This window comes from Anticarsia gemmatalis, chromosome 13 (assembly GCF_050436995.1).
Source record: "Anticarsia gemmatalis isolate Benzon Research Colony breed Stoneville strain chromosome 13, ilAntGemm2 primary, whole genome shotgun sequence".
Classification (NCBI taxonomy): domain Eukaryota; kingdom Metazoa; phylum Arthropoda; class Insecta; order Lepidoptera; family Erebidae; genus Anticarsia; species Anticarsia gemmatalis.
Window position 1 is genome coordinate 13,003,874 of NC_134757.1, and position 25,662 is coordinate 13,029,535.

The 25,662-nt window shown below is 34.3% G+C and overlaps 1 protein-coding gene across 1 annotated transcript in view; it reads left to right on the forward strand.

Moving 5' to 3' along the window:
* Positions 1–10,014, forward strand: part of LOC142977928 (putative inorganic phosphate cotransporter) — a 43,320-nt gene extending 33,306 nt beyond the window's left edge. Inside the window, exons 4-11 of the mRNA XM_076122058.1 lie at positions 3,674–3,812; positions 6,206–6,426; positions 6,718–6,867; positions 7,059–7,191; positions 7,579–7,703; positions 8,001–8,120; positions 8,403–8,532; positions 8,822–10,014. Coding sequence (XP_075978173.1) covers positions 3,674–3,812; positions 6,206–6,426; positions 6,718–6,867; positions 7,059–7,191; positions 7,579–7,703; positions 8,001–8,120; positions 8,403–8,532; positions 8,822–8,919 — 1,116 coding nt within the window. The 3' untranslated portion in view covers positions 8,920–10,014. The remainder of the gene's footprint in view (positions 1–3,673; positions 3,813–6,205; positions 6,427–6,717; positions 6,868–7,058; positions 7,192–7,578; positions 7,704–8,000; positions 8,121–8,402; positions 8,533–8,821) is intronic.
* The last annotated feature ends 15,648 nt before the right edge of the window (positions 10,015–25,662 follow it).

Genomic DNA, 25,662 nt, shown 5'->3' on the forward strand with positions numbered 1-25,662 from the left:
AAATAAAGGGTGTGCTTCAAGGCTTAGCTGAGACTGGAATGTTTCAGTATTAAGGAACTGTATACAATGTCACACGGTAGCAAGTGTAGCGACTTAACGAGTTACGATGTCAAAGTGTTGTGTGTGAGGAATGCAAGGACTTTTGCTGTTAATGATTTTGCTTTTTGAAAGACAGTATTTTTCGTTCTTCAGCTATAGACTTATAGTCTGGTCTGATATCTATAGACATTCTATATAGCTAAGGTTGGTGTCGAAATATTTTGTATGTGAAACTGAAGTAAAACTGGAATAAATGAGGACTTATTTAGATATTATAAAATTCAGAAGAGGTTTTTTAGTCCATATAACACTTAAAACTTAGCTTAATTACCTATTATATTTGCTTATGTATTAAGATGTTGAGGTTAATAAAAAAAATGTGCTTTTTTGCCGGCTTATTTATGAAAAGTTTTAATTGTATTAGTACATCAATTTTATAAGCATTTGAAACCCTTAACGCTTGCTCTGCGCAATGTTAAATTAGAAGCCCCAGGTCCCAGGTCTTGTAAAAGTTCGAAACAAACTTTTGAGCCTATTTTGAAGTTAGTACATCATTAATAGTAGTAGTAATTCTAATTGTTATTCTCCGCTCCTATTATCATAGAGTCTGTAAAATTGCCCGGTTTTACTCGTAATTGTTATGAAAAGTTAATTTTAATGTTAGGTAATACTACTAAAATGATAATTAAATAGCAAATACTAGGTTTTGAATATTTAAATCGACTTAGGAGTCTACTCACATGCTAAGAATCTCACACATGAGTGAGTTAACTACGGACCTTTATTTTCAATGGAAGTTTCACTCGGTGAATGTGTGAGTTTACTACTCATACATTTTAGAGGTGGTTGAATCACCTGATTAATAATAATTAACTTGAACATAACGTTTTATTTCTTATTATCATCAAATATCATTGCGACATATAAAAACATAATTTAACATAATAACAATAAAATAAATTGCACAGTCGGCTGCAAATTTGCTAATTATTTAAGTTTAATTTAATCAAGTACTTCATCAAATTATTGTTAAAATTAAAAGGACGATTTTATCTTTTCAGTTTTTCAATGCAGTGTCCTATCGAAATTTCAGAATCGATTAACTCCCGGATTGCATATTCGATAACTTTCTGTTGCAGGATAGCCTCATTTGTTCGCTTTGTGATATATTTATTTTTTTCCCACAATGCTAAGTAGTAATTTGCGTCTTTAATCAAAGCCTTCAAGAGTACTGCAATGTTTGGCTTTGGTCTAATTTTTTTATTCAAACGTGAGTTCCAGGATTCCGTGACATTATTCGTTTTATAGGTATGATTATGGAAACAATAATGTGACTTTTATTTTTAACAATATTTTGATTAAGTACTTGATTAAATTAAACTTAAATAATTAGCAAATTTGCAGCCGACTGTGCAATTTATTTTATTGTTATTATGTTAAATTATGTTTTTATATGTCGCAATGATATTTGATGATAATAAGAAATAAAACGTTATGTTCAAGTTAATTATTATTAATCAGGTGATTCAACCACCTCTAAAATGTATGAGTAGTAAACTCACACATTCACCGAGTGAAACTTCCATTGAAAATAAAGGTCCGTAGTTAACTCACTCATGTGTGAGATTCTTAGCATGTGAGTAGACTCCTAAGTCTTTAAATCATATTAGTGTTTGGTTCGGAACTGTTATTTGTATAATAATACATTAATTTAATTATTATAGAGGTTATAAATGTTGATTTTGTAATAAAATATTATTTTGGTAAACGTATACCTAATGTAAATATACAATAATAATTATTATTACTGTATACGAAGTTGGGCTTTTTATTTATTGTGTTTTACAAGTATAATTTATTTTTCACGTAGGTCTTTCAGTTGCCACCATATAGTCACATTTTAAAAAGAGCAAGTGAGCTTATTAGCCCTTAGTCTTTTGTCAATCAATGGCTGTAAGCATTTCATCTTAAAAACCTTTGAACATTCTAATGTCTGTATACGATATTATTAACCTCCGTGTCTGTATTTCTAATCTATACGCGCAGAGGTTGAGAAACAAGACAGAATAGATAATATTATAATGCAACGGGTCTTATACGCGATTGAAAATTTAAAGGTTAGGATACCTTATTTGCTGCCCGACGTTTCGATCGCATTACAACGACCGTGGTACTTCGACACACTACACTAACGACGTCTTTACACTGCCGCGTTACGTCATGCCGGCGACGGCTGCACTTGCTGATGACAGGATTCCACGTAGATGATAAACGGTATCCCTCTTCACGGTTGAAATTAGTATGTTTTTTGATTTCAACCGCTTCTCGTACTATCCTGGAGTAATAGTGACGATCTGTGGAGAGGACCCAGGGTTGATGTAGCTCGATCCAGTGATTGGTTCCTGCTTCCAACAAGTGCTCAGCTATCGCGGATTTGTTGACTTGCCGGTTCTTGTCCGTAAAGACGTCGTTAGTGTAGTGTGTCGAAGTACCGACAATTCCGAACAATGTACACTAAGTGAAAACCAAGTGAGGGTGGGCGTCGAAACTCGCGCCGCAAGAAGACGACGCTTAGCAGCCACATCAGTCAGCTCGTGACCACGGTCGTTGTAATGCGATCGAAACGTCGGGCAGCAAATAAAGTATCCTAACCTTTAAATTTTCAATCGCGTATAAGACCCGTTGCATTATAATATTATGTGTACTAGTCGCGAGAGTTTAAAAACATTAAAGACAGAATAGACATCACTCAAGAGGCCTTAATATTTGAATACTCAACCGCATTCGTAAAAATCTAATGATCCATGATTCTTTACACTAAGCAATGTACATATATGTATATAGAGGTACATGACATCACGTGTTTTTCCCAAAAGGGTAGGCAGAGACGAAACAACGCCACTTAGAACGGTCCTTACAAACTATCCTTGCTAAGATAAGATAAGATAACTATCCTTGCTTCATTCACATGCATACATCTTGTTTTTATTAAACAATATAATTTAATGACTTCCTGCCTTTCTGCAAAGAAACAGAAAAGTAAACAAAGAGTATTAACTTCTTTCCGAGCAGTTTTATTGATGAGTGCCATTAAGAGCGCGTCAAGAGAAAGGACCCACATTACTTAGTCGACCAACGGGTCACGGTATATACCCTCAGTGTAATATGTGAGGGAAATAATTGTATTTGTATTACATTTTACGCTATTTCTTACTTGTATTCAAAATGAATAGATTTATTGTAATTATGAGTCACTTTGCACTTAAAGTACATTTAAAACGAATGCCAGCTACTTAAAACAATTATATTTTTTTTAACTGTATTTGACTGTTTGTCAAGAGATCTAAGTTTGATCCCTGGATCAGCAAAATTAAATAGGCGTTTCTATTTATTTTAGAATATTATTGTGAGTCAAAGCTTGGTAATGTGCGCAGTATATTATGGCAATTATTACATGGGACCAAATAAAAGGTGACGATGAAGTAGGTGTATTTAAAAAACACCTCTACCTGCAGCTCCAAATATAACAGGTGTGACTTGAATATAAATATCTTAACAAATCTCATGAATCAAGTCTCATCCACGACCAATTGAACTCCTTCACAATTTAACCAATACCTTCTCATCTTTCCAGGGTGACTACGTAGCAGTGATAGTGTGTCGTGTTCTCATGGGTCTGACACAAGGTCTGCTGTACCCGAGCATCCACGGAGTGCTGGGACACTGGGCACCGGTGTCTGAGCGCAGTCGACTTGGCACCTTCGTATATGCTGGTAAGTAATAGAACGATTATTTTGTGGCGTTCGTGTTGTGCAGTGGTTGTAGTAAACACTGTGTATCTAATGTCGCAGAGGTCTTCGACTTATTTTTTTTAACCCTTTACTGCCCCACTGATGGGCAAACACTCCTTCTGAATGAGTGAAGGGCTAGGTCTTTAGTCCAACATCCTGACCAAGTGCGGGTTGGGGACTTGGCATGCCCCAAGAAATGTATTAAACAATTTTTAGGCGTAATTCGATTCCTATTAAAAAAATAAACAGGTTTGCATTAATCAGTTACTAAAATCCTCGGAAGGGGTCAACTTAACCGACTCGTTTACCCATAATTTTATTTAAATAATAAAATAACTTACATTCTGAGACAGACTTTAAAAACTTTTTAATCTCACTATCTTCTTGCTCATTCAATTGTATTATATCTCGGGCACGGTTCCAATTCTCAACCGCTATTTAAAACTATCTCAAGAAAGAAATTATAACTTATTTTTCTACATTTTCTCCTTTAACTTCTAACAATGCAAAGATAAACAATATAACAATAGAGGCAATCGTATCAACTCATTACTGTAATTAATTAACTATTAATTACAGAAGCAACAGTTGACCCGTACTATTGCCAAGAATACCTCAACAGAACACTAATGCAATCATACTGCAATCAATTCTGAAAACTTAATGAAAATTTTGTAGAATTATACATTACTTTACTAGTTTCTTAACCACTATTTTTTAGTTCTCTTAGATGGATTAGGCAACATTAGACTATAGATAAGCAATAAAATAGATGGTTGCATTACTAGTTTTTTTTAAAGTACTATAAGTTAAACTTGTTCAAGTTGCTACAAGAACTTTAGCATGACTTAACAACTGTTATCTTAATAAAAGATTGGGACCAACGTTAGATGTATCCTAAATTTCGAAGATACTCAACTTAAATTTTTCGAAGAGGTCATTCATCTTTAAAAGAGTACTTCACTCACTACTCATTTACGCCCCAACACCACATTAGCCCTTAAAGTACAAGTATTTTTAAACAAAATCCATTAAAATCATTATACAAGCATTACTTTCAATTGATTTATAAATAGGGTCTCAACTTTGAAGTGTTCAAAGTTTAGAGGTGAGTGAGACATTGATTAGTCATTAGTAAAGTTGGCTAAATCTAGTTGTGGAACTTAGCTAATGAGTGTTTGTTTGCGTGGTTCAGGTAACTGCTGCAGAGAGTAATATGAATACTAATGTGGTTCTAAAAGTTGCTTGACCTATTAATCGTTTACTGAGTTGAGTGAGTACCCGATTGCATTTAGGAGCTAAATACATTTTATCAAAATTTCGAACATAAAAAATATAAAAATGATTACAAGGATTAAAATATTTGTTGTATTTTGTTGCGAAACAGTGAATTTAAGGGTAATTTTATTTGCAAAAAATCTGTTATTAAATTGGTTTCGTTCATAATACGCATAATGCATGAGGTAGGCAGGTAATTTAATTGCTGAGAGAATGTCTGAGGAGCTATTATGTGTCTCAATTGACAACTATTTGAGAGTCTGACTCGTAACGTAATAATGTCCTCCTAGCCGACATACGGCTACGGCGGTCAGTTTCATTGAAACTGGCCATCTATGCAGGACTTTGTTTATAGTGTCCAAGTGTGTGCACAATACACAGGTACACTCTCTATTCCATACAACCGACACGACCATTGAGAGGTCAGGCGCAGGACGACGGCTTTACGTGCTCTCCGAGGCACGGAGGTCTTAGACCTCAACTTCCCAACTCCGGGCAATCTCTAAGAAATTCTTAACAGAAAATCTCAGAAAATACTTTTTGGCCCGACCCAGGATTCGAAACCGAGACCTCTCGCACGGCAGCCGCATATACTACCGACCGCGCCACAGAGGCAGTCAACGTACACTAGTTGCCAACTGGTGACTGTAAAATGTACGATTGAAAAGTTAAATTTTAGATCGATTTCAAAACGATCCTTTTATGAATACAGACCTCCTATGTTCTTCATTTACGCATTTAGATTGAATTTTCAGAATTCGATGATCGTTCTAAGTTTTCAAATTGCTTTCTAGTAATAGTTGAAGAGTTCAACCAATTGGTCTTTATTGGAGATCAAAACGAATTTCATTCAAACTTGATTAGCATGTCATTTGACTATCAGAAAATTGCATTCAAATGGAAATTTACAATCTTATAACATATTGGAATTCAAACCATTTGCAGCTATTACAAATACCTGTCACGTTTTTTCTGCGTTATCTATAATGTCTAGTTCTAATGACTCTTATACGTGTGAATAAATATTTATTTAATGGCCAGCGTGGTCATGGCCTGATTTAAAAAAATAGCTTAATTAACTCACTTTAATTTTCCAGGTGCTCAACTCGGTACCATCATCGAGCTCCTGACATCAGGGATCCTGTCAGCCAGTTCCTGGGGCTGGCCCTCCGTGTTCTACGTGGCGGGTATCTGCTGCATCGGCTGGGCGGTCCTGTGGCTCTTAGTGGGAGACTCCACTCCTGCCAGCAGCAGGTGGATCACGAAGGAAGAGAGGAAGTACATTGAAACAAATGCTGGCTCTGACGATCTGGGTGAAGTGAGTAACAATTTTTAGACTACCTTTTTTGTATGAAAAAATCTAAAATATTTTGGTTTTGAATAAAACTAAAATTAGTTGTTACATAGATTTGCTATGCCTTTGGTGGGAATCCTATTTGCGACGCATATTTTTGGAAAAGTTGGCTTTTTCAGGATGGTTTTTGAAAACCTCCTAGGTAAATTGTAAGGCAGAGGAATTTAACAAAAATGAGGATTAATATGTAGTAGTCTACTTTGAACAAAATTTTTCTTTTTGTAATTTTCTAAAATGATTGGTTTTTATTACCAGAAAATACCCACACCATGGAAAGGAATATTCACGTCGCTGCCGTTCTGGGCAACTCTGTTAGCTCACTGTGGACAAAACTTGGGATTCTGGACTCTGCTCACTGAGATGCCTTCGTACTTTAAGTACGTCTTGGATGTCGACATTAAGGAGGTAAACATTTTATATTAGCTCCCCTTGTCTTTTAATTTGCCAATTGATACATATTCCAAATGCACCGATATTTTTTAAAATTACGGTTATCGCCAAAGTAAATAAAAACAGATCTACCTCTAGAACAGTAACTCAAAAGTTGTGAGTAAAAGGTGTGTTCATTATCTAACGAAATCATTTTTTTTTTTCAGAACGGCCAGTTATCAGCTCTCCCGTACGTCGCTATGTACATCCTGAGTTTCTTCTTCAGTTGGGTGGCAGACTTCATGGTCAACAGGAAGATAGTAAGACTCGTCACTTCCAGAAGGATCTTCAACACTATTGGTACGTTTTACGGTTCTTTTTATCGGATGGTTAGTGGTCAATCTAGTGTCAAAGTTGTTCAAGCCCGAAAGACATTTGACGTAGCTTAACGACTGTTATCCTTATCGATAACAACCAGGACCGACTTTTTACTTGCCTTCCGAAGCACGGAGAATCCCAGTTCAAATACCGCTTTGGAACTATGGCACGACCGCGCCCAGGTTAAACAATAACCCACAGATTGTTTACCGAACAGTGACCGCAACTGGCTATGGGCGCCTTAAATTTGTTAAGTTTTACGGTCTAAAATACTATGGCGAAAACATTAACAGGTCCTTCAAAGTATAATATTTCAACGAAATTTGTATTTACTTTATGTTATATGATTTGTTAATCTCTTATTTCCAGCTCTGTGGGGTCCGGCTGTAGCGCTGATTGGTCTATCTTACCTGCCTGCTGGTAACCTGTCACTTGCAGTGGTCATACTCACAGTGACTGTGGGTCTCAACGGTGCTCATTACTCTGGTTTCATGGTGCGTCCTTATTTATAGAGAGTGTGTGTACCTACTTAAGTTTACACTTTTTGTTTTTCATTCCTTATTAATTTTTCTGTCATAGTTATTAAGAATTATATTTTTGTTATGATTAATTCGAGTCTATTTTATCTGTCAAAATAATTAAGTCCAAAAAAAATATTACACGATATATTTTAATACCGAATACGTGTTTAGCTTCTGAAGAAACTTTTAGTCTAGATATCTACTTATTTTATACCTTTTTTAAATGTTTCTTAGAGAAAACAGACTGACGAAACCTTTGATGTATTTCAGATGTCTCACATTGACCTGTCTCCGAACCACGCCAGTACATTGATGGGTTTCACCAACGGCTGTGGTGCTATCTTCTCTATCCTTGCGCCATACACCGTGTCTATTGTTGTTAGTGATGAGGTGAGCTACTTTTACTCATTTTTTTTATACTGCAGAAAAGCCATACAATTTCATAATGCCTCTTTTGAGCAGCTGTCATCCAAGAGACTTGACCAACTGGATCGTAGGTTCGTCTAGTTTGGGTCCACGCTCCGTCTTCCAGAACCTCAAAATTAAGGATTGTCAAATCAATACGAATCCTGTTAAAGCCAAATTACTGTTCAGAAAACTTCACCACCTGGTCTCTCTCTACGAGTAACATCATAACTAATCTGACTACATAACTGATGTCTTTTTCTTCAGACGGCAGCCTCAGAGTGGAGGAATGTGTTCTTCATATCTGCAGCGTTCTACTTCCTCACCAACTTATTCTACCTGCTGTTCATCACCGATCAGAAACAATCGTGGAACGAGCCTGAAACTAAACCTCTAGGTAAGAAAACTATTTAAAACGGTAGATGACGCAAATATGTGATAATTTATGTGACTGCTGATGATGTGGTCTCGGGTTAGATTCCCGAATCGGTTTTCCCAATTAATCTAGGAATTTCTTCAATAGCAGCCCGAAGTTTGGTAACGTCGTATATAAAACGGCAATAGACTTACGCCCTTTCACGTAAAACCAAAATTTTAATGGTGTATATTGTACGTATTGTTTATAACTTTGCCTAGACATACATTGCAAGTTACAGATATAATTTTATTTTCTTTTCTTCTTGCAGAAGACGGTGTCAAGAAAGAGAAAAGCGACGACAAATCGAGTAACAGCAGTAAAAAGACGAGTGTCACAATCTCCGTGACTGGAGACAGCAAGTTCTAACGAATGCAGGAGTTAATTGTACCGACTAGTCATAAATAGTTCTATAAGTATTGTGATATACCCCGCGCCGAGGTCACTTCGCGCGGTCGACAGTACCTTCGTTCTAAAACGTAACATGTACATACAGTTGTTATGATGTTGCAGCCCTTTTGGAACTGTCATTATTTATTAACAGATTTGGGTTGTTTAGACTTTAACGAAATTGAAAAATTGTTTTGATTTTTAACTCTCGAAATTTCGACCTTCGATACCGATACAATTTTCCAATATCGATACATTATTTATTTATTTAGAACTGAAATCACGAAATCAAAAAATGTGTAAAATGTAATGAACCGAAATTTTTCGTTTAACAATGTTTTTGAAAATATTTATTAGGGACTTTTTTATTTGTGTTAATTAACAGTTAAAGAAACTTGTTCACATTTCCGTCGAATTTTTGTGCTTAATTATATTTTGTACGTGAAAGTTGAAGTATCGTCCCCAATTAAAACTTATAAAAATAATAATTGCTGCCTTAAGAGCGGTACTCACATGCCTTATTAAAATTTTACAAACTGTCATACACGAGTGGAACTCAAACTTATACGAGAAATATTTTTTCTCACTAAAAGACTTTTTATTCTTTTTTTGTGTGTATACCTTGTGTCAAAACTACTCCTTAGATTTGTCTACTGTAACTATTTTTGTAATGCGTGAGACTTTATTACTTCCAATCGCAAAAGGAAAATTTGTTAGGAACTGGCTTTCAGGTACGTGACGTCACTGAACATTACTGACCAATGAGTGGTATTTTGGTATTTCCTTTAGAACTGATTTCACTTATAAAAGGCCTTATGCATGAAATCAACAAAGACCGTATAATGTTCAACCATTTCTAATTTTCAAGCAAAGATTGCTTCTATGCTGAAAGCGCTTAAGGTCTGTCTATTTTTGTATTAATTACACGTTAAGTGTGTCATAATATAAAACCAAAGAGGATCCTGTTAATAACAAAGTTACCAGTGCCTTGAAACTTTATGTAATAACTTATTTGTACATATTTATTGCAATACTTAGTTTTATATTTAGATTATTTAATAAATATGTTTTAAATATTTAATGTAGACTTTTTGTTACTTACGTGACGATCATATTCTTATTCTTTTTCCTTTTACAACTCCAGCATTAAGGATTGCTCTTGTGTCACCTGGAGTTTTGACAAACATACAAATTACGAACACTAAGTACAAATAGACCTGAAATAACTATTTATGGAAGAAATAGTTATCCTGTGTGGAAATCGAACCCACGACCTCCCAACGCAGTGGTAGTGGCGTGGTGATCACCTCAATTACTGTGCTAAGGAGGCCGTCGTATTTCAATAACACAAACAACCTCGCAAGATAGATAGCTAATTATAATATCAAAAGCAACAATTACTATCGTTCTACGACTTTTTATTATATCTTTATTCTTATTTTCCTAAAAAAATAAATATTAATAAAATTACTTGAACGTTCATAACTCTATGTAATGTGCATAGCGAAAAATGAGGTTATCAAACTCCTATGACGCACCTGCGACGCTAGCGCCTTCAACTTGACACATTTATCTAGTCGCCAGTCGGCGTCTTTGATGCGCACACGCTACCGTGCACGCGTCACCCTACGGTATCGATCAATGTGTTTAGATAGTTATCTATTTGTTTTTTTATTAAAAATATAGCCAGTCATAAGCCTTGTAACTAAGCAAAAAGTGATTGTGTTGTGTGTGAAAATAGTAATTAACACATTTTGAAATTGGTGAACACCAAGTGAGGGTAGGTGTAAAACTCGCGCAGTAAGGAGGCGACGTCTAGCAGCTACATCGGGAGACAAATAAGGTATCGTAAATTTACATTTCTTTGCATATTTTTATGACCCGTTAAGCATTTAAGTACTTTGCATGGTTATGGTCACCAATTTTAATTAAATAATTATGTAGCAAAGAGAGGGTAGTCTTAAATTTCCGCGACTGCCCATTACAGTACAATATTTTCTACACGATTGCATCCGATTACATTTTAGTTCTTTCTTTACCATTCATTGTCACTAAAAATATTGTCTCCTATGTACAATGTATGATGAACTTCTAGAAAAAAATCACAACCACGTTGCATATTTTTAAGGCAATACACACTTGTCAAAATTGTATACAATTTCCTTGCCGTAAATAGCTGCATACAGAATAGTATAGAATTCACTTGCGTATTCTTCTACAGTTCCTTGTATATAAAATTAATAATGTCTTGTATACAGTGTGCATGAACAATTGAGCGCACTGCACGTCGCGCGAGTATTACAACGATAAATTTCACCAAACAGCTCTCTTTGTAAGTTAAAACAATACTCGTTTACGCCATGTATTACATATTGTGTGCTTGTATTACGTAAGGTAGAATATGCGTTAGAGCATTTACATGCATAATAATATACGTCTTATTGTCTAGTAAAGGTAACAAGAACAAGTGGGCTATAGCGCGTGCACCGGCGACGCATCGTCTTCAAGTTGCGTTGCATTTCTACCTTTTTTGTAGTAAAATTTAAAAATGTATCGAATTTCTTCATCAGATTTACTCATCTTGACAGAATGAAAATCACACATTTTCCTAATTTGAATTGGGAATTACATATGTTCTTTAAAATTTTTAATTTCAATGATACCAAAACCAGCCAGATACAAATACTAGAGCCAAAGAGATTTTATTACGAGTTCATTCATGCTATAATGGGAAAAGACTTTTTTCCCAACCTAATATAATGATTTAAAAATACAGCACTTTTCTTTGCAAGAAATTCAAATGTGCAAGCACCCTATCTTGAAGTTAGTCTACTGCTGTTTATAGCAGTTGTTGAATGCGCTCACGGATGCGCTGTTTTGTACCAAATTGCTTTTATTTTAATAAGTCGCTGTTTCCTCCAGTTTACTTCTCTTTGCCGCAGTTGCCTCAGTTGAATGAATTGGGAAATAGCAAAACAACGTAATAAGTACTATTTTGTTGAAAATGTTAGTGAGAAGTTTTTGTTAGGGCGCATTCTCATAATTATATAATACGTTTTACAGATTCATTATTTGATGGCTTATGTAATTGTATGAGCCAGTTGATAGTACAGTATTTCGTATCCAGTAAAATAATAAACCGACAAAAATGCAGCGATTTGTTTCACAGATCCGTTTAACGTATACTTTGTTAGCGTAAACCTCGTAGGACTAGATAGTTAATATTATAAGCAACTGATTTAGTTTTACGACTTTTTATAATTTCGATAATTTTATTTTTATACTAATAAAAAAATAATTTAAGTACTGGCTGGAATCTTTCAAACGTCGCTATAATTATTTGTTCACACACATGATAGTATCATGAATCTAGTAAAAACTAAGTCTCCTGTGGTGATTGATCCGTTACAATCGGTTCTTTAAATGCAATGTATGAATATCGTATCCATACAAGGATCCTTCATAGGATTCATATAAAAAAAGTAAAGTAAACAGTATTCATATACTGTTTGAATTTTACCTCCGGTAGCGAAGAATCCATTTAAAAGTAACCTGTATACGAACACTCAATGCGGACGTGCCCTAAGACGATGTTTATTGGCAATTTACTTCAAAATTTCCTAGGTCTTCTTGTGTGAGGTAGAGTATAACGTGTAGTACGGACATATTGTGCTTCAGCTACGTTAAATTAATGTCCTAGCTTTTGCAATAAAGTTAAAACTATTCGAAGTTTTATTCGAATTGGACCATTTCCTTCAATTATAACACTATACATAAATAAATATGTAGGGTAAGGTATGGATATAAGCACGTTTACCATTTACATATAATGATCATCTCGTACATAGAAGACTAGACTTTTGCTATCATTGAGCATATAATATAGAATACTCATTGAGAATTTTGAATTGAATATTTCGAGCCTCCGTAGCACAGTGGTTAGTGGTTGCAACGTCACTGCCAGTGCGTCGGGAGGGTTCGGTTCCCTCAGAAATAAATATTTGTGCGATCCACAAACAGTTGTTTCGGGTCTAGTTGTATTTTGTGTCCGTTTTTTGTTTGTTGTATATTTGCAATAGTCCCCGCGACACAAGAGCAATTTTCACTCAGTGCGGTCGTTGTCTTTTCTAACACAAAAACTAAACAACAAATATTTAATACTAAGTAGAAAGTCTCAGTAATATTCTTCCCGACCCGGGAACGAAGCCCGAGACTGCGAGACCAGCAGTCGCGTACACTCGTATCTCTTACCCACATTTTCTAGGCAATTTCAAACATATATCCAGACATTTGCCAGCTTCACAGCTATATGAGAACATGGAAGTCCACTCGGAGCGAGGAGATAATCTTCATAACTTAGGATCAGGCGTCTGCGCGCGATTTAAATAAAGTAGCCGAACATATTTCAGTTTAAATCTGACGACGGTGAAGGGTTGAGTTATAAATGCGAGTAATTTGGTGTGTGTCTGTGTGTTTGTGTGTGTGTTGTGTCTAGCAACTTAGTAGAGAGCCTGTACATGCACAATGTTCCCTAATGGACGTACATGTACGATGTTTCACGCCAAAACGATTGAACGAATTTTAATGTACGATGCACAGATAGTTTATACCTAACCTAGTTTAGCACATATTATATTTCTATAAATATATACTTTTCACAGAGACTATATTTTAGGTATGAGCTAATTATAAGCAATCCGTGTGTCCAAAACAATGCATTCAAATTGCTGCAATTAAATACCTAACCATCAGCTGCGTTTGTCAAACTAATAATAGTATTTTGTTTAACAAAGCTGTTGGCTTAAAAAAAATACGATTGAAACCACGGAATAGGCTAGTTTTGCAATAGTTTTTTGACAAAAATAATATCTTATTAACCAGGAGTTCATGAAGCTAAAGTTTAACAATACACTGGCACTGCAATGAAAACGAGTTGGAATGAAACCCAGTGGCGCCGTAAAAGCCTCTGTACAGACTGCCAAAGACTTGAAGTTAGCCAACTTGGGGCAAAGATGTATAAGCTATAGATCAAGTCATGGGTCAAGGGGTAATTGTAACTGAAAGTCATTTTAACACAGAAGTTGTAACACAGTCCTTGAACGAATACAATGTCCCCAACCCGCACCTTGCTAGAGTGGTCAATTCAAGGTCCGATTTGTTTTTCATTCTGTGACTCTTCTCAAAAGGACCTTTGCTCATCTGTGGGACAGTAATAAGTAAGTAAACTTAATAAATGATCCTTAAGTCTGAGTTTCACGAACTTGAACTAAGTACATAATAATATTAACTAAGAAGATATTGAATGTTTGAATATATACGTGCGGGCATATTAGCTGGTTATGGACAAATTTTGTTTGAAAATTGATCAGTGCCTCTAGTTAGTCAAAATTAGTACCTACAGCACCTAGTGCTGTAGGTACTAATTTTGAAGTAATTTCTAAAAATCAAACTTTCAATACTAGACTGTACATGAGGACACATTCCACTGTGACTATATCTGTGCAATTCAGCGGCTCTTTAGGTTACACGTGATTGTAATAGTATCAGAAGTAGTGAGCAATAAGTAGTAAGTTCGTGTTTAAACTGCTCCCAACTGAAACTACTATTAACTTTCAACTCGCTCTACTTCAAACTAAAGACTTTAGTTTTAATGCAACTAAGGCCTTGCTTCTTAATTCGCTTTCAGCCAAACTTACGCGGTATATGGCAACTTTTATTCGGTTATTGTAAAGCTATTTTTTTAAATAAAAGTGTTGTTATTAAATGTTATGCAATCATTTTGAATATGAACGTGTTTCATTCATCTGATTAAATAATTTTAGAAGTATTTCATGTATGTGTGTGTGTTGAAAGTCTCTGCGACATAAGATTAGTTCTTAATCAATCATACTAATCTATCTTCTAACTATGTTGGAGTCGGCTTTCAGTCTTACCAGGACCAGCTAAACGTAGAATGTATTATATGGTTATCCATCCACAGAGCTTCCGTGCTTCCGTGCTTCCGTAGTTTTACCTCATAGATCGATCCGCGTGGCTGTGGTTTACTAAGCTTAGTTCTCAAAATTGCATGCAAAAAATTCAACAAACACAACTAACTACGTTGGGCCATTCATTGCTCAAACGCCAAGAACAAGAGCACGTACTCGTATGTACCCGTGTTAGCTAAGTCACATTACTGAGATAGCTCTAAGTGTAAGCCATTAGTAGAAGTTGTCAAGTAATTGTGGACGATTACAATGATTTATACCAGTATGTGCTTGCGTATGTGAGTATGTAGGTATGTGGGATAGTAGTGGCATTAAACTGTTAAGAATTTCGGTTCACAGGAATGTTTATGTGTATTATTTTGCCTTTGACCTCATATTATTATAGTTAGTTTTGAAACTATCCAATTAGTATTGTCGTAATTCTGGTTTACAGGAATTAAGGGTTAATGTATATTATTTTATGTCATACCGTCGAGGACTGGTTTAATATTTTTAAACTATCTAGTCGGTATTGATAATTTATTTTTTTACATTCCTACGAGGTCTGTTTTAAGAACACTCAAGCTTTTAACTACTACTTTGACGACTTTCAGCTATCGAAATAGCCATTGTCAAAATTTATAAAAGAACTAGCTGACCCGCGCAACTTCGCTTGCTCTACATAAAAGAGAATGGGTCAAAACTTCCCCGTTTTTGTAATATTTATCGTTACTACTCCGCTCCTATTAGTCGTAGCGTGATGATATATAGCCTATAACCTTCCTCGATAAATGGGCTATCTAACACTGAAAGAATTTTTCAAATCGAATCAGTAGTTCCTGAGATTAGCGCGTTCAAACAAACAAACAAACAAACAAATAAACTCTTCAGCTTTATAATATTAGTATAGATTGTCAGCGCCCCTAGCATATTAGCAAGAATTATTTTTCGGTTCAATTTACGCTAGTAGATAATAGCGACTGTAGGAATTGCTCTACTGAACATTATTTCGGGTAAGTCATACGCAATATCAAACACAATAACATTTGATTTAGCACCAACATTCTAGACCAAACAACCTAGGCTTAAAGATTAACCAACGAACTGTAAGCAATTAAAGTGTACCCTGTCCTCTCCACAATGGTCACAAATCATTTTCGGATGTTGATCATCAATAGCTCGGCGCAATGTGCCACTATTGTAGAACAAGGCCTTATTGGTTAGAACTAATACGACTGGTAGCGACTGATTTACAATTTATAACAATAAATGTCGGATAAATTGTACTAAAATAAATGTATAATTTCAATCCACTGTCTGTTTTATAACCTAGCTAGCTAGTTAGTTGTAGAGGTATTTGTAAACGTCTCAATGAGGAAGGTTTCTAGTCTTGAGTTTTCCGCCAAAAGTTTGCGTAGGGGACAATATCCATTCCAAAGAATTCTTAAGCATGCTTATAACTAATTTCGAAAAGCAAATACAATGTTCTAAAAAAGCGTATGTTTTACCCCGTATCTTTTACTATTTCCAAGTAAATTTTCTAGAAATCCATTCTGCGCGTTACATATTGGAAAATAATGCAGTTTTTATTAGTATAAATAGCAAAACACTCGGGAAAGTTGGTTATATTGTATTGTATTTGGCCGAGAGCCACAATCTAGTTTTAAGCAGTGCTAGGAGCTCCCAGCTGCTGCACATTTACGCGCAAAAAGAACTTGTGATATTTAAGTCTCGTTACTGGACACCGGGCAACGCGCAAAATACCGAGATAAAGCTAGATTTTCTGGCCATTTTGCAGAATAATATAGCAATAATTAACTTAATAACTCATATATAAGACTTTGTCCACGTGTAAAAAATCTTGAAATAAAACTTGAAGAATTGAAGATTATTAACTATTTGTGTATGAAATATCATCAAGATTTCTTCTTATTTTTCGTGAAAGGCAAAGAAAAATACATAATATATCTTCACCAACGTTCACAATAATAATATTAATAGGATGATGTTTCAATGGATTTTATAATGTTCTTTACACACAGTTTTATATAATCGCGACGGGATCCTTGCATAATGTTTTTTTTTTGAAAAAGCTCCCTGGAGTTGTATGTTTTGGTAATACATTTTTATTCCATGTAAAATTAATTATCGCACTATTCTGTTTTACTGTCACAGCACTCTCACATTATATGATTTTAAAGTATTTTAAGCCTTAAAGCTAATGACTTCTATTTTTGATAATAATAAACTCAATTAATGTAACTTAAGTATACTTTGTTTTATATCCAAAAATATACTTTAAATAAAGTAATTAGGGTTTATTATAACATTTTACATTGTTTTATACTAATTAAGGGCTTAGTAATTATTTTTGATTACTATTATTTGATATGTTAATTAGGGATGTCAGTCTCAAGAGATAGACAGATGTTATTTTATATGCGTATAAAGTGTAGTTTTAATTACTTATTTGAAAATATAAATATTTATACTTTAAACATTGCTGTACTCATATATCTCAAAGTCATATTTGATTGACATGGTTTTCAGTATATTAAACTTTTTACGTAACGTATATTTATGTAATTTAAGTGATTCAAAATAAAGACAATAGAATTAACAATAAATTGTTCTACTATGAATCTTATTAAAGATTACATTAACAAATTTCGTACCACTATTTATTACGTTCTAACTGAACTTAGAAGCACCCAAAGGCTCCATGTTCGATCCAAGTATCGAATACAAGACTTCGTGATCGACTGTCGCAAACATCCATAGAATAGTCGAAAAGAATTCTAAGCATAATAATATGCCTGACTGACCCGTTTCTATGAAAAATATCCTCTCGTATAAAAACACTATGTTTTAGTTATTTACAGTCAAAGTTGTGTGTAAGAAGCCTAAATCAACAAACTTGTTGTTTTTCCTATATTTTATGTGCTTTACTTGAAATATAGTGCTCTTAGTCGCTACCCGAATAAACTAACACAGTCTATTACACAAATATAACATAAATATTTTGTTGTTTTGATATGTTTTCTTTGAAATTCATGGAACCCTAAAAAAACCTTTATTTTATTTGGAGTCACTAGTTTTGAGTAATAGTATAAATATGAGACATTAATTTCTGAAAATTAATTAAAATTTTCTTAAGAGAAACTTTACTTTAATTCTTAAAAACGGCGGCATATAGGTTTGCATTTAACTGTTTAAATGGTTTGCAAAATAACGGCCTAAGATGAAGCATGCTTGCTTAAAATGAACCTACCTAGAAGCCACCAAATTAGTGTTAGTTTAATTTATTCCCATTCAGATTACACTACTAAATGCAGTAATCTTTTGAGAGCTCGCCTTAATGTCCCATTGCTGGGCAAGGGCTAGGTCTTGAGAAACAAAGACCAGTCTTCTATAAACTATGAGTACAACAATGGAATCAAATCGACCTTGTTCAAATCTATGTCCGACGTCCGTGACGACACATAAAGCAGTGCACCACTAGAGACAGATGGCACTCACCTAACGACAGTTTACCTGTCAAATTGCCGCCTAACGCCTCGATAACGTTCACAAAGGCTACGTTAGATAGATATAAGTCTTCTATTAACTGCGTACGGTGTCACCGAGCTGAATGCAGACTGAGGAGTACACGGATGTACGAGTGTTTGTTTAAGTGTAAGAAAGATATAGTGCGCTTGCGTGACGGATGCGTTGCAAAGCGAGTAATAATTTCGGATTGTACCATGGAAAATCATCGGGCGCCGCGATTGTTGCCTGCCATTACAAAAAGCGTTTTGATATTAATAGTACCGGCTGCAGCTGGTATAGTTGACCTCTAGCTTTACCCAAGCGTAAAAGATACAAGCGATGGTAGCGACTCTTTATAAATATCGTATGAGAAAGATCACGCGTTCTTCACTCACCGTTGTGAAAAGTTGTCTGCGCTTTCTTGGATACTCCTCAACCCACGTGATACAGTGAACGAGTTTTCTTTGAAAAATATGCTACAAACGGTGCTGATGTGACTGCGGGCCCGTTCGACTGATGCAAGCGTAGGAAAGAAGGAAACGCGTGGCTCACGCATTGTAAACGTTACGCTTTCTTTCTCAGTGTTAGTCACGTCTTAGAGAATCCAGGAGTATTAAGTGCAATTAGTGTCTGGTGTACCATTGTTGTACAAATAATGGACGTCTTTGTTTTGTGCATGCAGAATTAGGTTCTAGCCGATTTCGATCACCGATTTAGAATTATTCGTTTTTACATACTACCGGTTTTGAGGTCACTTAAGACAATCTGATCTTTATCCCGAAATTACATGTCATCATTATAATCATCATATCAGCTTACGTCCACTGCTGGACATTAGCCTCACCAAACGATATCCACTGCGTCCGGTCTAGCGCCGCCAGCTTCCATCGGCTTTCCGCGACTTTTACTTTAAATTATTAAAAAAAAAATTGTATCTGTAATATCTAAATCAATGTTATATTTGCACTAAAAGTAGACTTGAACTGTTAAAATAAAAATAAATCAACATTCTATATCGTCTTCAGTGGTTTTTATACATTTGCCGTCACTCTTTTAGCAGATAGGTTAACTAGCACTTATTCATAAGCCTTGAATCCTGCCGTTAATCTCCCTATTCAGAATATTCCAGCTTCGAAAATAGCTTCTATCTCTATCTATTCAATGACTGGTGAGAATTATGTAAAGCTCCTTAACTAAAACCAGAGCTGTGACGTCAGCTTAAGATTTCACTCACAGTTCACTGTTCTCAGGAATGGAAGCAAAATTTACCGGTTCAATTCGCTTGCATACAATTTATATGCAAGTGAATTTAACTAGCTTAATAGTAAATTAGCTCTTGTTTGCAAATAGGATTTTATTGTACTTATTATATTATTATGATTTGATTCATTTCATGATCACATCCTTTATTATTTGGTTAACTTTATAACAATAAATAAAACTTTTGTTTACAGTTTCTCTTGCGTTAGTACTGATAGTGTTGACTCCTCTAGGTCGTAGCGTAATATAAAATAGTCAATAGTCTCGAAAAAGATCTTTTTAAAATCGGGTGTCTGTGAATAGTACTACATTTGGAGATTAGCATGCTTGAACAAACAAACACACTGAATACACCATTTAAACAAATGTATAATGTAAAGTACTAAGTTAGCAGTCCAATGAAAGGAACCTGAGTAATATTTTCAAGAAAAATCTGAAGTATTCCCCACATTCCACTTGAGAATAGTGCCATCTAGTTACACATTACTGAACCTTGCAGTAGGCTGGTCTACAATAATCAGAATATCTTTCGGTGAAAATGAGGAGAAAACTCAAAGAAGAAACTTTTGTGCATTAAAACGACTAGATGGCAGCACGAGGATTTTAATTTGTCTTTGTTGAAGAAAATGAAGTTACTCAAGACCGGAGATTCATTGCATATTATTATGCAATGAATGCAATTACGATAGCAATATGTATAACAATTATGAAGTTGTTGAAAAAAAGTGTGTAATTTGTTAGTATTTAAAACATTAATTGATATTAAATCAAATTAAATGTTATCATTTGCGTGTAATTTATTATAGCTAATGATAATTATATTTCTAGTTTTGTAACATTATATTATTACAGTATTCATAATAACTTCGCCGAATCCAAAACCTATCTTGTTACTATTAATTCTATAAAATTATTCTGAACATTGAACAAAAAAATCCTGAAAACAAAATCTAACATATTCATAAGTTAAGAGAATCAGTGAAATGTATTAGAAAGTATCTGAAGACTCTCATATAAAACTGAAGGCTATACAGCGGGTTCAACTTTTAAAATATACATCGTGTTTGATTATTCAAGCTCATCTCCCTGGACGATTCTGTGCTCGTCTCCGCGAATAAGTTTAGAACATTGATTTTGTATGATTTCCAGTGATTTTGGTATCTTTCTCGTGAGTTTTTAGTATTGGTATGTTGTGATATATATTGTTTTGCGGAAAAATAAATAGTTTTATATTTTTCTTATGATATTTAAGTATTTTTGTTTCCTCTGATGTTTTATTTTATGGAAATAGGAGTAGATAAGTTTATACTTGTGTCGTATTTTTGACTTGAGCTTATATGATATGAATTGCATCAGATAGATATTGCATTGAGCTGGCATGAAATTGGGTTCTCTTTACTGGACATATTTATATCCATCTTACTGTTATGTTTTTGAACCCGAATGTATATGAAACTGAATGTTTTCTTCATTGTGCATTGGCGACCAAATGATTTCGATGAAAACTTAGTACATAAATAGCTTATAATCTATTTAGTACGTAGTTTTTTCTTGCGCGGAAAAGTAACTAACATCCCCAAAAACTATCTCTTTTCTACAATTGTAATTTAAGTTACAAATAACAAATAATTTGTTAAACTAAAGACACATTTTGTAGCGGAACATTCAGATTTTCAGCTGAAACAATTCTATTTGCTTTCTGCTAATACGATATTCTAAAGCACGTTTCCATTCCACGGCACTGGGAACAGTATGTCATGGAAATTGAAATTCAACTGGATACCTTTTAAGTCGCGTCGTTCCATGTTGGAATCATTCCAAGACAAAGGAATATATATTCCGTGAAATGGTCTGAGACAGGTGTTTGGGGAATACACTGGTATTTTGTATTCCAAATATGTTTTTATATATTATTTACTATGTTGGTCCTCCATGGTTTTGGTAGAACTATTTTTAATACATTATATATAATAATATTGTCTTGAATGCAGGATGGATGAGTACCTACACTTCAGTAGTTTCACTAGAAATCAATATTTGAACCGCAAAACTCACAACTTGAAAATACTCATTATATATAATTTTATGCGATGGATAGCAATTACTTTGAGTAAAACTTCTAAATGATCAAGAGGAATGATTTAAAATTGTAATAATGATGTACTTCACCCTGTTTGTTAATAACACTCCGTATTTCATATACAACCATGGCTTATATTAAATTACGCAGTTTTCCCATATTAAAGGTCCAATAGCACTCCACTTACAAAACACATACCTCCATACAAAAACAAGGTCCATAGTAAAAACCCTTTACCACTTAACATAGTGAAAACCCTATAGAACCCTTGTTAAACCCGTTCAATAACCACTTACAATCCTTTAACTAAAAAACGGGTTCAAAAGAAACCTGATCTTTTCATTATGGGGAACTAAAAATTTGGAAGTAGCCGTTAGAGGTGATAATTACTAAAGGGGACCATAGGTTTGCATTGACAGTTCCATTATTTTAATTTATAAGCATTCTTGGCTCGATCAGGAATATGTGTTTGGTTTTCATATAAATCTATTGGACTTTAAATAACTTCTGTTTTTTACGTCACCGCAAGCACGCAATGATTATATTGTTCAAGTAATTTAAAGTACCGCAACAGACTTTCACACAATCACATATTGTTAATTTATTCTTCTCCATTGTATTAAGATGGTAAATGTGCACTTAGTAGCAAAGGCTAGACTTTCCTACTGATGATAGATGTTGCAATAAACTAATAGCACTAAAGTTGCTGATCACCTAAATTAAGCCGATATCATGGTAACAAAAAAGGATTGCAAAATTATTTTAATGGCCACAAACTACATAAAACAAGTAAAACTATGAACTCGTCATAAGCTAGATATAAAAAGTTAAAGAAGAATGTTACAATAATAAGAGAATAAGACGATGCCTTTCCTTAGTTATTCTAATAACACAGAAATTGTACCCTGCAATCCCTTGAGAGCGAAACAGTGCATTTTCCGCTCGAGAGCTCAGTATCTCTGTATGTACGGGATAATGAAATGATCAAGATTCTGTCAGTCACGACTGACGGACACCTTTGGGACTCATCTAATATACAATATTCTGTGGTTAAATGCAAATTGTGCAATTATGAATGCGCGTTCTGCTCGACTTGCTACAATTTAGGTTGAAGATAAGCTTGGAGTAGTGCAACAGTGTATATCTTCATGAAAATTAATAAGCTTGTAAGACTTTCTCCATAATAAACCACGTGACATAGTCCATCTTGGATTGCTCAACATTTCGGCATACGTTACACAAGCCACAGCACAGTTTTTTAGGTTATCTAAAACCACAATATCAGATTTAAATCCAGTTTGGTAAGGGCTTCCTTCCAAATTCAGGTAGGAGTACGGGCTTGAGTCTGCAACACTGGCCGAGTTCGTGATAGAGACATTGCATTAATTTAAGAGATTTTTAAAAGAACTCTCGGACATGCATAATCATCACAGTATTTTCCTTCATAAACTGTTAGAGATAAATAAAAGTTTTGTATTAAAGTTACTTACAAGTTTTTTGCACAAATAAATCCACTTAACTAATATTACACCATTCTCACTATCATGTCGTGTTGGTAAGAATGCAGCTTTCTTTACGCGTCAATCGATCAATCTCGTCTCTAAGACGGTCATTCATCTGTTCAGTGATTGATTCTTCAATCTTAAGTTGCGTCGTGATTGAGTAACACTCTTCAATCTGTCACAAAGTTTGGATTGAAGGGGGGAGTATCGATTGAAGATTGAAATATGCTTTATCGTCAAAACAACTGTGATGCGAAAACTCATCGTAGCAATTTGTACTTCACTAATGCCCAATTTCTGAATACATTTAGCGGTAGTTTATCTATTCAATAGCATTTTTAGTATTATTTTATTGAATAGATAAACTACCGCTAAACGTACTAAGAAACCAGGGGAATATAGTATAAAACAAAGTTGCTTTCCGCTCTCTCCATATTTAGGTTAAGGTCTTTAGAACTACGCAACGGATTTTGATACATTTGTCTGATTGAGTGAATATTGAAGAAGAGTGCGAAGATCTGATTGTCGGAAGATTTCTATGTAAAAATTATAAAGGTTATTTCTAAAATAACTTTTCAAGACAGGCGGTTCGCTAGTATTTTGTACTTAATAGAGTTTTGTGGATCAATTAAATCGCTGAACAAACAAATAAATTCATTCATTTTACTTATTCTGTCACAAACATAACATGACCTCAATGACCTGATTTCACGGAAGCTAAATTGATTTCAGTATTCAACTCTACGAGCGAACGTTATTGAGTCTACATAACTAGTCACCTACATTTTGTTAACGACTTTCAGCAACTCTTTATTTGGAACTAGCCTTGGACAACAGCGGGTTAACCTTAACAATTGACACTTTCTTAAATTACTAAAGTTTTTTTGAAAAGTTCTCTATCTATGGTAAAAATCGGAAGAAAAAAATTGATTTTAAAGTAAACAGACCGACAAACTTGAAAGAAAAAGAAAAAGGTAGACGGACAAACATACAGGCAGACAGACGGAGATAGAAGTAGCGAAGGGCCTATTTTATAATAATTTATAGTGATAGATATGAATCACATCGGTGACTTCTAGAAATAATAAAGCCGACTTCAATGTGTAGGTTTCATTATGGTTAACATTACAGAAATATATTTAGGTCACAGTAATAATGGAAACATAATAAATGCCAAAGAAGATGTACGGTAATTTTTCCACGACGTTAATTTTATTGATGTCGAATCCTTTTGGTTTAGCTATTGACCTCAATGTAATATATTTTTGTTGAATCATGTATTATTAATGTAATATTATTGTAGTAATTTACTATGATTTTTTTGGTCGGTTAATTTAGATCATTGGCCGAGATATATGGATGATGTAGCGTTTGATACACTATAATTTCATGTCTCGTACCCAATTGAATTATTAATGTTTCAGTACAATTTTTTCATCGCCTATGATTTCAGTAACTATGTCTATAATGTCTGTTCTCCTATACCTATAGTTAGTGAGTTGATATCAGAAGAAATATTCTTCTAATGAGGTAGACAGAGACCTAAGAATCTCAATTGCTACAATTTGTGATGGTGTCTGAATCTACATTTTTATTTTTTGTTTTACATGATTTCTGTTCTTAGTTTTGTTTCAGGCAAAAAAATAATAATGAAATGCTATGCCAGAGTTGTAAAAAATGTCCTTGTTTATTATATTTGTAAACTGTAGAAAAAACATAGCTGGAAATGAATCGTTCGTAAGTAATGCAAAAAAGTCCATGAAAATCAAGTCCGACAATAAACCGACTTCACCATAAAAATTCGTCAAAATTTTCCTCTAATTTGTCATACTAAATTTCACACTTTTCCTTTAAAGCGTATTGAAATTTGCACAAACATTATCGACAAATTTTCATTAGTAGGTAAAGTGAGTCGATATTGGGAGAGCTCGTAAAAATCGATGGTAAAGGCTGTTCAGTGTATAGCCTGCGGAGGGAAGTGTATTAACTTTTATTAGGGTTCCTTTTACTTAACTTACTTGTCTGTTATTGGGCAACAATGGGGCTTGCTTTAGATAAGTGTTTATTATTTGTGTTAATGCTTTAGGCCGTTAGATAACTAAGACTTAGTTACTTTATGCTTGAGATACTCGTATAATTACTTAAAAGAAAAATCTTTACGTTGGCGTTGTAGAATCAGTTTAACATTTAAAAAATCTCAAATGGATATAATAATATGACCCATGATGATAAGAATTAAATGGATTATTTTGTAAATTTTGTTCGTGTATAATTTTATATTCTCACTCACTCTTTTTTCGGCCTTTTGATGTAAACTATAAAACACCGATTTACCATGTTTTTGTTTTAAATAGATAACATGTAACAGCTTGTATTCAATTAATGA